Genomic DNA, 11685 nt, shown 5'->3' on the forward strand with positions numbered 1-11685 from the left:
GTTCGCTCCATCTTCTCCACTGTTGTTATTGTGACCTCATAGACGGTGAGTGGCCACATTACCCGGGGGAGAAGTCCAAACTGTAGGCACCAAAGCTTGAGCTTCCCAGGCAGTAGTGTCTTGTTGATGTTCTCAAGACCGTCGGCGATGTCCTGCCTTACTTGCTGCACTTTATCTTGACTATGGAGATGCTTCGAGATTTGCTTGGCTTGATTTTCATCCGGGCCCACTTGACGTTATCCTGCAGTTTTGCAAGTAGCCGCCTGGTGCATGCTGCAGGGGTAGTCAGTGTAGTCATGTCATCCATGTATGCTCGGATAGGTGGGAGACGGAGCCCTTCCTTAGTTCTCTCACCGCCGACCACCCATCTCGATGCCCTGATAATGACTTCCATGGCCATAGTGAAGGCCAGAGGTGAAATTGTACAGCCTGCCATTATGCCTACTTCCAAGCGCTGCCATGTTGTTGTGAAGTCAGGTGTTGTGAAACACAATTGCAGGTCTTGGAAATAGGCTTTTACCAGTGTAGTGATGGGTTCTGGTATGTGGGAAATGTTGAAAGATTCTCAGAGGAGTTCATGGGGAACTGAGCCAAAGGCATTGGCCAGGTCGAGGAAGATGACATAGAGGTCTCTCTTGTCCTTCTTAGCTGTTTGGATCTGGTGCCAAATCATACTAGTATGTTCCAGGCAACCAGAGAAACCAGGAATGCCTGCTTTCTGTACAGATGTATCAATGTACTTGTTCCTTTCCAGATAAGTGGACAGCCTCTGTGCTATTATACTGAAAAAGATCTTCCCTTCGACGTTGAGAAGGGAGATTGGTCGGAATTGACTGATGTCTGTCGCATCCTTTTCTTTCGGAATTAGCACACCACCAGCCCTTCGCCATGCCTTTGGTATTATTTCCTTCTGCCACACTATCCTCATGAGCCTCCAAAGAAAGCATAGAACATCCGGGGCGTTCTTGTAGAGCTTGTATGGTACTCCATTAGGCCCAGGAGCCGAGGCCGCTCTTGCTCTTCGGACAACGTTCTCTTGAATTATGGTGGTTGAATAGGTGGGATGTCATGTGGGATGATTATCTGCTCATGCCTTTTCATGTCTGGTGTGGTCTTATGTCTTCCATTTCCTAATAATTGCTCCCACAGTTGATTTCTTCAAACCAAGCTTCTTACCTATTGCAGATTCAGTCTTCCCAGCCTGGTGCAGGTCTACAATTTTGTTTCTGGTGTCCTTTGACAGCTCTTTGGTCTTGGCCATAGTGGAGTTTGGAGTGTGACTGTTTGAGGTTGTGGACAGGTGTCTTTTATACTGATAACAAGTTCAAACAGGTGCCATTAATACAGGTAACGAGTGGAGGACAGAGGAGCCTCTTAAAGAAGAAGTTACAGGTCTGTGAGAGCCAGAAATCTTGCTTGTTTGTAGGTGACCAAATACTTATTTTCCACCATAATTTGCAAATAAATTCATAAAAAATCCTACAATGTGATTTTCTGGATTTTTTTCCCTCATTTCGTCTGTCATAGTTGAAGTGTACCTATGATGACAATTACAGGCCTCATCTTTTTAAGTGGGAGAACTTGCACAATTGGTGGCTGACTAAATACTTTTTTGCCCCACTGTCTGTATATGTCATACTGTCTATGAATCTAAGATGAAGTGTCTGGATTAGTTTGGCTTTGCTGGACAACAAAGGTCGTATTTAATGGGGATTTCTGGTTCACTGCCCATTTCTGGTTCACTGTTGGTTTTGAGTCACGTGACTGATTAACGCAAGGCACTCCGGGAAGTTTTTGAAAGTCTTTTGCTTATTTTTCCTCTTTTAATCCATTCCTCATTCAGGTGAAGCCTTCTTTGACACAGAGGACAACATTGAGAAGCGTTGCCTGCTGCTGGAGTACATACTGGACTGCCTCCATAAGATCTGCCTGTACGACACGCAGCGCTTCGTCAGCAAGGAGAGAGCCGACTCCCTCATGACCCCTCTGGTCGATCAGGTCAGCCTCACCTCTCTCTCACATCACTATAACAAAGGATTCATCCACAAAAATGGTAAGCTTTACAACTGAGGGATTTCCTCATATGGATGCCGTACGCCTCTTCCTTATGCCCTATTCTATTCTTGTGGTACCATATAGCAGTGGTGTATAAATATCTACCTGTCTGTGTGTAGTTGGAGAATACCCTGGGTGGAGAGGAGGTTTACCAGACCAGAGTCACCAAGCACCTGGTGCCGTGCGTGGGCCAGTTCTGCGTTGCCGTGGGTGACGACACTCTGTGGAAGACCCTCAACTACCAGATCCTGCTGAAGACGCGACACAGCTCTTCCAAGGTGAGACGTCTGAGAAGTGCAAAGAAGTTTGATTGGATTCCCAACCTAGTACCAACAGACATGTGATTCAAGTCATCGTTAAGACCACAGTTAGCTGGTGTGTTAGTGCTGGGTCAGCACAAAAACCCTGGTCACCTGCAGCTCTCCAAGACCACGAGTGATCATCCAGTGACTTAAATAAAGGCCTGTTGGTTTCCCCCCCCCCCCCCCATCAGGTGCGTTTCTCTGCCCTGCTGATGCTGCTGGAACTGGCTTCTAAGCTGAGGGAGAACTACATGGTCCTGCTACCAGAGACCATTCCCTTCCTGGCTGAACTCATGGAGGGTAGGTTCACTGTCTCATCACTTTTTATTTTCTTTTTTCTCCACACTTTTCTCTTTCTGCAGCTATAATGTTTCTGTAATGTTAGCATATTTCGTACATGTCTGTCTGTCCCCCCCCCCCCTCCCCTCTGTGTAGCAGAGTACATTCCATTTAAGCATATCTGGAAACCTCTTCGAATAAGCATAATTTAATATATTCTGTCATTTTGAAAGCGAACCGTTCCTTGACATATTATTTATTTATAAATAATAAATAAATGGTTTCGCAGTATGTAGACATCCCTCAACCCTGTGCCTAGGGTAGTTGAAGAAAGTAGGAAAATAGCAGGGTGGTGTAATGGTAGCTACAGTGCCTTCAGAAAGTATGTATGCCCCTTAATCCACATTTTGTTGTTTGAGCCTGTATTCAAAATTGATTCAATTGGCCCAGCGTCGGCCCGGATTAGGGGAGGGTTTGGCCGGCCAGGATGTCCTTGTCCCATCGCGCTCTAGCGACTCCTGTGGTGGGCCGGGCGCATGCACTCTGACACGGTCACCATGCACAGCATTTCCTCCATCACATTGGTGCGGCTGGCTTCCGGGTTATGCGAGCATTGTGTCAAGAAGTAGTGTGGCTTGGCTGGGTTGTGTTTCAGAGGACGCACTGCTCTCAGCCTCTGCCTAGTCGGTACGGGAGTTGCAGCGATGGGACAAGACTGTAACTACCAATTGGATACCACAAAATTGGGGAGAAAAGGGGGTAAAAAATATAAATCAAATGGGAAGAAACACACACTTGTCAATGTAAGGTCCCACAGTTGACAGTGCATGTCAGAGCAGAAACTATGTCATGAAGTCAAAGGAACTATCTGTAGATCTCTGAGATAGATGCCTCCTTACAATTCTATCTGGGGAAGGGTATAAAACAATTTCTACAGTGTTGAAAGTTTCCAAGAGCACAATGGTTTCCATTATTCGGAAATTGAAAAAATGTGGAACTACCCAGACTCTGCGTAGAGCTGGCCGTCTGATCAAACTGAGCAACCGGGCAAGAAGGACCTTGGTCAGGGAGATGACCAAGAACCCAATGATTATTCTGACAGAACTACAGAGTTCCTTGGCTGAGATAAGAACTTGCCAGAAGGACAACGGTCTTACAGCACTTCACCAATCTGGGCTTTGTGGGAGAGTGGCCAGACTGAAGCCACTCTTAAGATAAAGGCACATGACGGTACCCCTCCAGTTTGCAAAACGGTACATGAAAGACTGAGCATAAGGCAGAAGATTCTGTGGTCTGATGAGACAAAAATGTTGCTCTTTGGCTATGTTTGGAGAAAACCAGGCACAGCTGATCACCCGTCTAACACCATCCCCACCGTGAAGCATGGTGGCAGCATCATGCTATGGGGATGCTTTTCATCAGCAGTGACTGGGAGACTGGTAAGGATGGAGGGGAACAATGAATGGAGCCAAATACAGGCAAATCTTTGAGAACCTGCTTCAGCGTGCAAACAACCATAGACTGGGGTGGCATAGATTTATGTTCCGACAGGACAATGACCCCAAGCATACAGCCAAAGCAATGTTGGAATGGCTTCAGAAGAACAATGTGAAACTCCTTGTGGTCCAGCCAAAGCCCAGAAAATCAGTGGAAAGACTTGGGGAGTGGCGGTGAACAGCAATCTTCATCTAATTTAACAGAACTTTTGAAAATGTGCAAGGGAGAAAGTCCCCAAATCCAGATGTGCAAAGCTGATACAGACATAGCCAAGATGACTCAAAGCTGTAATCAAGACCAAAGGTATCGGGCGTGTGAATACTTGGGCGGCAGGTAGCCTAGCAGTTAAGAGTGTTGGGCCAGTAACCGACAAGCCGCTGGTTTGAATCCCCGAGCGGACAAGGTGAAAATCTGTTGTTCTGCCCTTGAGCACAGCAGTTAACTCCCAACAACAACTGCTTTCTGGGTGCCGATGATGTGGGCGTCGATTAAGGCATTTCTCTTGAGAGGTTGGGTTAAATGCGGAACACACATTTTGTTGAATGCTTTCAGTTGTGCAACTGACTAGGTGTATCCCCTTTCCCTAACTTATGTAAATGAATTTTCTGTATTTAATATTCAATTAATCTGCAAACATCACCTTGAGATGGGAGTATTGTGTGTAGATGGATGAGAAACAATTAAACCATTTTTAATTCAGGCTGTAACACAACAAAAATGTGGAATAAATTAAGGGGTATGAATCCTTTCTGAAGGCACTGTAAATATCAACGTGTTTAGGGTAGTTGGCGAACTTGGTCGATGGCCACCATTTTGCGACTTCCCTGCTTACGTGTGTGTGTGTGTGTGTGTGTGTGTCTGTCTCCGTTACAGACGAATGCGAGGAGGTGGAGCATCAAGTACAGAAGGTGATCCACGAGATGGAGACCATCTTGGGAGAGCCTCTTCAGAGTTACTTCTAACCTGCGTCCCACTTCCACCCTCTTCGCCACCATATAAGGTCCCAGATCGACCCGTAGCCCACTTACTTCCCCCTATAAGAAGGCTGAGCCTCAGCCCCTCTCCCCCAGCTTAGACATGAACTGTTTCCCAGAACCGTGCAACAATCAACATAAAGATGGGAGACACTGGAGGTTAACCTTTGTTTGCATTTACCTCTTGTCACTGGATACCTGGTACATATAGGATGGATCTCTAGCAGTAAGAGATGAAATGATCAGCCCAAAATGTACCCTGTGGGAATTCAGAAATGTATTCATTTTGTTAGGCTATTGCTGTTGTCTTTTCCCTTTTTTGGGGGAGGTGTTGTGAAAAACTTATGGAAACTTTTTAAGTCTTGGTTTTGTTACATTGTCATACAATGTAATATGTACATTTGAAATAATACATTTGTAAACTAACTCTTCATTGTAATACATTTGAATAAAGGCTTTTGAAAGCTTATCCAGCACTACTTACTGCTGAAAATGAAGGAACCTGAATCTGTCATGAGTCATTCCTTTTTATGGAACATTTTCATTATGTATAGCACCAGTAAAATTGTATTTGAATTGTCCCTATTGAAAACACCTTAATAGACATGGCTCAAAATTATTATGAATTCCACTGCTGCCCATGACACAAGATTATTTAACTTTTATTGTTATGAATGTCACTAAATACAAGGCGAAGATGAGTTATGCAATTTTAGTGAAATAAAGCCGCATCATATGTGATGATGCTGGGTCGGTGTCGAAACTTTTAGCCGTGCGGACCATTAAAGAGCGGCAATAGGCTCCCGGTATACTGTACCACGCTCACGCTGGTGTCGTCACACACTGGTGATGTGCCTTTGATTTCAGTAAACAATTTGATAGTGCTCCAGCGCCGCTCCAACCGTGTGCTCCTGTACACTGTGTCCCGACACAGGATAATGGTCATTATGAAAAGCTCGGGAGGATTACAACTCGCCTTCAGAATTTATAAGCGAAGTCATCACTCAGTTGGAATTATTGGAGCGCCTTTTTCAAAAGGACAAGTAAGTAGTCAATATTTTATTATAGGCTAGCCTACTTATTATAGGCTATTGATAGGTTTTCGAATGGGCTTAATAGACTACCGTTATATGCAATATATATGTTTTAATGTATTGCTGTAATAGGCCTACACAGTCCCATAAATATATATCTGCTGCAGCCGCGGGATGGTGTGGAGAAAGGACCAGACCTCATTCGCGCAGCCGGATTGGTGGAGAAGCTTAAAGCGCAAGGTGACGTCCTGATAGTGATTTTACACTCATTCTGTGATATAGGCTAGCTAGGTAGCTCCAGTGTAGAAATTAAGACATCTTAACTGAATCAAATGGTGCGAATATAGAATGCCCAGTACAGAGAATCTGTTTTCATTCAAAGTATTTGTTTTCCCGAAAGAAATAATGAAATGATCCTGTACATTCCCAAATTGCAATATTTGCATCAGTATGCTATTGATTTAATCAAATGACTATGTGATCTGAGCTCTTATGAGGAAGTCACGAGACTGCCAACCTTTTCGTTGACTTGCCTGGCAGAGATGTTGAGGTGAATTCATTAACATATTGGGGATCCGTTTGAAACCTGGTGTCAAATGGCAACATCATTTACACAAGCTAAGGGCATGATTTATTTTCCATGACCAAGTTCAATTCCAGGGCAGTTCTGAACAAATTATGTGAATAAGTGATATTACATAGGCTAGGCTACAGAAATAATCCTATTGGAAAAAATAAACCTGAACTTGAACTTGAGCTCATGACCAGAGCATAACACAGACACGAGTTTCCTTTGGAAAGATTACCAGTAAAACTGAACTGTCTTTTGAATTGTTAAGTCGTGGGAAGTCTTATTGGGAAATCCGTGACCGTGAGAGTGACAGGGGGATCTGTGTGATCCAAGTGGATTAACATGTGAGCAGGATCAATCACTCTGTGTGTGGGGGTGTGTCCTCCTCTGCCCATGTGTGTGATCACGTGTGATCAGAGACATCCTAAGCACTCTCTCTGTTTTATTCATATCACACAGGAGAAGGCATCTGATAGGCCTAGCTCTTTTGACCTTGCATCACTCCCCCTTCCATGTTTGTGTGTATGTGTTTGGGTCACGACAATGGCAGCCTCCTGCATTCAGGATGCATGCCAGTGATAACATTCTCACTCATTAAACCGGCAGCAACAGTTGGGGCACTCTGAGGACAAGTGCCCTGTCAATCCTTAGCCTGACTGTGTGCCCTACAGAGAGAATAGCAGACAGCAACCTGGTCTCATAGACTAGACATAATGTAGTAAATGTAATTCCGCGATACTCAAATTAGTATGATATGTTACGTTTGGTATGGTTACATAAGACGGAAGGTTACTTGAGGCAAAAACGAAAGTAGGGTGGTTGGTCGGGGTGGATGAATGGGCGTATAACGCGAATGTCTAGCAACCCAAAGGTTGCGTGTTTGTATCTCACCATAGACAATTTTAGCTAATTAGCAACCTTTCAACTACTTACAAATTTTTGTCTACTTTGCAATGACTTAGAATGTTAGCTAACCCTAGCCTAGCTAACATTAGCCACAACAAATTAGAATTCATAACATATTGTATGTTTTTCAAATTCTAACATATTGTAAGTTTTGCAAATTCGTAACATATCTTACGAAATGGATGAAGGATATGAAAAATGAATACATACCATACGAAACAAAATATATAATTTTATATGGTGATACTATTATTTATGTACTGAATAATACAAAAGTCATTTATTTAAACTAGGAGAGAGCACATTTGCATCTGATTGTGAAATGTTTATTTTGCAATCACTAACATAGTAACAGACATAGTAAAATATATATTTCATAAATCATTTATTTAAACTAGGAGAACGGTAATTTGCATCGGATTGGGAAATGTTTATTAATGGAGGGAATGTAACATTTAGCATTTTTGTAAAATGGAGGGGATTTAACATTTAGCATATTGGCAAAAAGTATGAGTTTTAACATTACCAAAATGGCAGTAAGATCAGAGGTTAGGACTAGTTTAGAACATGTACAGGGATGGACCATTATAAACATTGTGGTAATCCATTGACATCTGCATCGGAGCCATGAGTTTGCAACTTTTCTTTTCTGTCTAAGTGATCCATGGACAGATCATGCCTTGATTTTTTTAAACATGAGATTACTGTAGGTGCATTGACTAATGCGTTTTCTTATGTCAATTGTGTTGCCCAATCTCATCCTACACAGGCTGTGCGGTCAGAGACTATGGCAACGTGACGTTTGAGGAGGTGGCCAACGATGAGCCAATAGGCAATGTGAAGAGACCCAGAGCAGTGGGCAGCGCCAACCAACGTCTGTCTGCTGCCGTCCACGCTGTGAAAAATGACGGACACACCTGTGTGATGCTGGGAGGAGACCACAGGTGCGTGTGTGTGTATGTCACATGTCTGTGTGTGTCTCTCATATTCACCCATAGTAGAGCAAGAGCCCAGTGTCAACAACCAGCCAAAATACACCTACAATTATTGAGGGTTAGGGGTTTTTCCCTAACAATGTGATGTGGAATTCACTCCAAGTTTGGTCTGTGTCCAGTTTGGCAATAGGCTCGATCCAGGGGCATGCAGCAGCTAAGAAGGACCTCAGTGTGGTATGGGTGGACGCCCATGCAGACATCAACACACCCCTGACCTCCCCTACAGGCAATATCCACGGACAGCCCATGTCCTACCTCATCCACGAGCTGCAATCCAAGGTGATTTCTCTATCTCTCCCTCTTTTCCCATAGGCATCACCTAGTTTTTATATTTCAAATACTGTATCATTAAGTTTGACCAGTAAATGTTATACCTTGGTATTCACAATACCAGTATTTACACAGTTGTGCAATGTCTGTTTTATTTTGGGGGGGGTTATCGTGAGACTCTTCCTCTTCCTGTGCACGTCATGAATCATGAATTTCTACAAATTGATTATGAAATTAAAACATTTGAAAGAGATTAGTCATATGAATTGTGTTTACGTTTTAGGTGGTGACAGTGTTATATAGTACCAGTCAAACGTTTGGACATCTATCTACTCATTCAAGGGTTTTTCTTTATTTTTAGTATTTTGTACATTGTAGAATAATAGTGAAGACATCAAAACTATGAAATAACGCATATGGAATCATGTAGTAACCAAAAAAGTGTTTAACAAATCTAAATATTTTAAGTAAGAATTTGTTCTTAACTGACTTGCCTAGTTAAATAAAGGTTAAATGTTTTAAATGATAGCTTCACTAAGTGCAAACCAGATGGTATAACTGCAGAATGCTGTGGTAGCCATGCTGGTCACTGCAGAATGCTGTGGTAGCCATGCTGGTTAAGTGTGCCTTGAATTCTAAATAAATCACTGACAGTCACCAGCAAAGCACCATCACATCTCCTCCTCCAGGCTTCATGGTGAGAACCAGACATGCAGAGATCATCCGTTTACCTATTCTGTGTCTCACAAAGACACGGCAGTTGGAACCAAAAGGACCAAAGGACATATTTCCACCGGTCTAATATCCATTACTCGTGTTTCTTGGCCCAAGCAAGTCTCTTCTTCTTATTGGTCCTTTAGTAGTGGTTTCTTTGCAGCAATTCGACCATGAAGGCCTAATTCACGCAGTCTCCTCGGTACAGTTGATGTTGAGATGTGTCTGTTACTTGAACTCTGTGAAGCCTTTATTTGGGCTGCAATTTCTGAAGCGGGAAACTAATGAACTTGTCCTCTGCAGCAGAGGTAACTCAGGGTCTTCCTTTCCTGTGGCGGTCCTCATGAGAGCCAGTTTCGACTGCACTTGAAGAAACTTTCAAAGTTCTTGACATTTTCTGCATTGACTGACCATGTCTTAAAGTAATGACTGCAGATTCTGTCATTTCTCTTTGCGTATTTGAGCTGTTCTTGCCATAATATGGACTTGGTCTTTTACCAAATATGGTTATCTTCTGTATACCACCACTACCTTGTCACAACATAACGGATTGGCTCAAACGCAATAAGAAGGAAAGAAATTCCACAAATTAACTTTTAACAAGGCACACCTGTTAATTGAAATGCATTCCAGGTGACTACCTCATGAATCTGGTTGAGAGAAAGCCAAGAGTGTGCAAAGCTGTCATCAAGGCAAAGGATGGCTACTTTGAAGAATCTGTTTAATTTGTTTAACACTGTTTTGGTTACTACATGATTCCATATGTGTTATGTCTTCACTATTATTCTACAATGTAAAAAAAAATATAGCAGAAATAAAGATAAACCCTGGAATGAGTAGGTCTGTCCAAACTTTTTGACTGGTTCTGTACATGGGCATGAGCTACAGTTCTGGATGCAGACTTGTCTCTGTTTCTTTGATTAGATTCCAGTTCTGCCAAATTTCTCTTGGATAAAGCCATGCGTATCAGCCAAAGACATAGTCTACATTGGCTTGAGAGACGTGGATCCAGAGGAGCAGTATGTTTTTGCCTGTCATCCTGTATCATACACTATCTTATCATGACCTTGCACTACATAATTGAATTGTTGACAGGAGAATTTAAAAAAAGATATCTCCCATTCCAGCCATATCCTGAAGCTACTGGGTATCAAAGTTTACTCCATGACTGAGGTGGATCGCCTTGGAATCGCCAAAGTGATGGAGGAGACATGTGACTACATCTTCTCAAAGTATGTAGCCTCAACAATTTCACTGTGTCGTTTTCATTTCTTGCGATGTCTAACTTGGGTACATCAATGGAAATATTGGGCATTGACACGTGTTAGACATGAATTCATTTCTCTGATTCAACAGGGTGAAGAAGCCCATCCATCTGAGCTATGACATCGACGCCCTGGACCCATCAATCTCCCCGGCCACAGGAACCCCAGTAGTGGGAGGGCTGACCTACAGGGAGGGAATCTACATCACAGAGCACATCAGTCAGACAGGTGAGAGATCACACACACAGATAGATGCACATAAAACAGAGATGATAACATGCACACACAGATGCACATAAAACAGAGATGATAACATGCACACACAGATGCACATCCACAGAGATGGTAATGCGCACACACAGATGCACATCAACAGAGATGACAACACGCACACACAGATGCACATCAACAGAGATGATAACGCGCACACACAGTGAGAGATGGGAGTGTATCGGTATTGATGCTGCTCCAATGTACTGTTGAGTCTGTGTGTGGTCCTTCAGGTGTGTGTTGAGCGATGTTCTCTCTTTGTGCAGGGCTGCTGTCTGCAGTGGACATGGTGGAGGTGAACCCTAAGAGGGGCAGGACAGATGATGAGATCAGCTCCACGGTCAACGCTGCAGTAGATCTGATACGTGGCTGCTTCGGAAAGCGTCGGGAGGGAAACCACCCTGCAGACTACAAGATGCCCCTGCCTTGAGCTGCCAACCACCACCAGAATCTGCTGTTACGATAAAGGGCTCTGGCCATCAAACGCAATCTTTTGTATTAAATCATGGAGATTAAAATACTTTTTTCCCACAGAATTTTTTCAGGGTTTGAT

The 11685-nt window shown here is 43.3% G+C and overlaps 2 protein-coding genes across 3 annotated transcripts in view; both read left to right on the forward strand.

Annotated features, from left to right (window-relative positions):
- Nucleotides 1-5600, forward strand: part of LOC139376531 (HEAT repeat containing 1) — a 23980-nt gene extending 18380 nt beyond the window's left edge. For both annotated transcript variants that reach the window (XM_071119226.1, XM_071119227.1), the window contains exons 40-43: nt 1844-1998; nt 2175-2333; nt 2549-2657; nt 5007-5600. In XM_071119226.1, the coding sequence (XP_070975327.1) occupies nt 1844-1998; nt 2175-2333; nt 2549-2657; nt 5007-5095 (512 nt within the window). In that variant the 3' untranslated portion in view covers nt 5096-5600. The remainder of the gene's footprint in view (nt 1-1843; nt 1999-2174; nt 2334-2548; nt 2658-5006) is intronic.
- A 330-nt stretch (nt 5601-5930) lies between these two features.
- LOC139376542 (arginase-1-like) lies at nt 5931-11665 on the forward strand. Its single transcript, XM_071119248.1, has 8 exons — nt 5931-6150; nt 6309-6381; nt 8388-8562; nt 8733-8892; nt 10522-10616; nt 10725-10829; nt 10954-11090; nt 11399-11665. The coding sequence occupies exons 1-8, from the start codon at nt 6046-6048 to the stop codon at nt 11560-11562; spliced, it is 1014 nt and encodes a 337-aa protein (XP_070975349.1). The 5' UTR covers nt 5931-6045; the 3' UTR covers nt 11563-11665.
- The last annotated feature ends 20 nt before the right edge of the window (nt 11666-11685 follow it).

This window comes from Oncorhynchus clarkii, chromosome 20 (assembly GCF_045791955.1).
Source record: "Oncorhynchus clarkii lewisi isolate Uvic-CL-2024 chromosome 20, UVic_Ocla_1.0, whole genome shotgun sequence".
Taxonomy (NCBI): domain Eukaryota; kingdom Metazoa; phylum Chordata; class Actinopteri; order Salmoniformes; family Salmonidae; genus Oncorhynchus; species Oncorhynchus clarkii.

What these genes read in the sequence shown, in the direction of transcription:
- LOC139376542 (XM_071119248.1), top strand. Translation starts at nt 6,046, where the DNA reads ATGGTCATTATGAAAAGCTCGGGAGGATTACAACTCGCCTTCAGAATT. An exon ending in GGAGAAGCTTAAAGCGCAAG is followed by an intron (nt 6,382 to 8,387) that starts GTGACGTCCTGA and finishes CATCCTACACAG; the next exon opens with GCTGTGCGGTCAGAGACTAT. An exon ending in AGAGCACATCAGTCAGACAG is followed by an intron (nt 11,091 to 11,398) that starts GTGAGAGATCAC and finishes CTCTTTGTGCAG; the next exon opens with GGCTGCTGTCTGCAGTGGAC.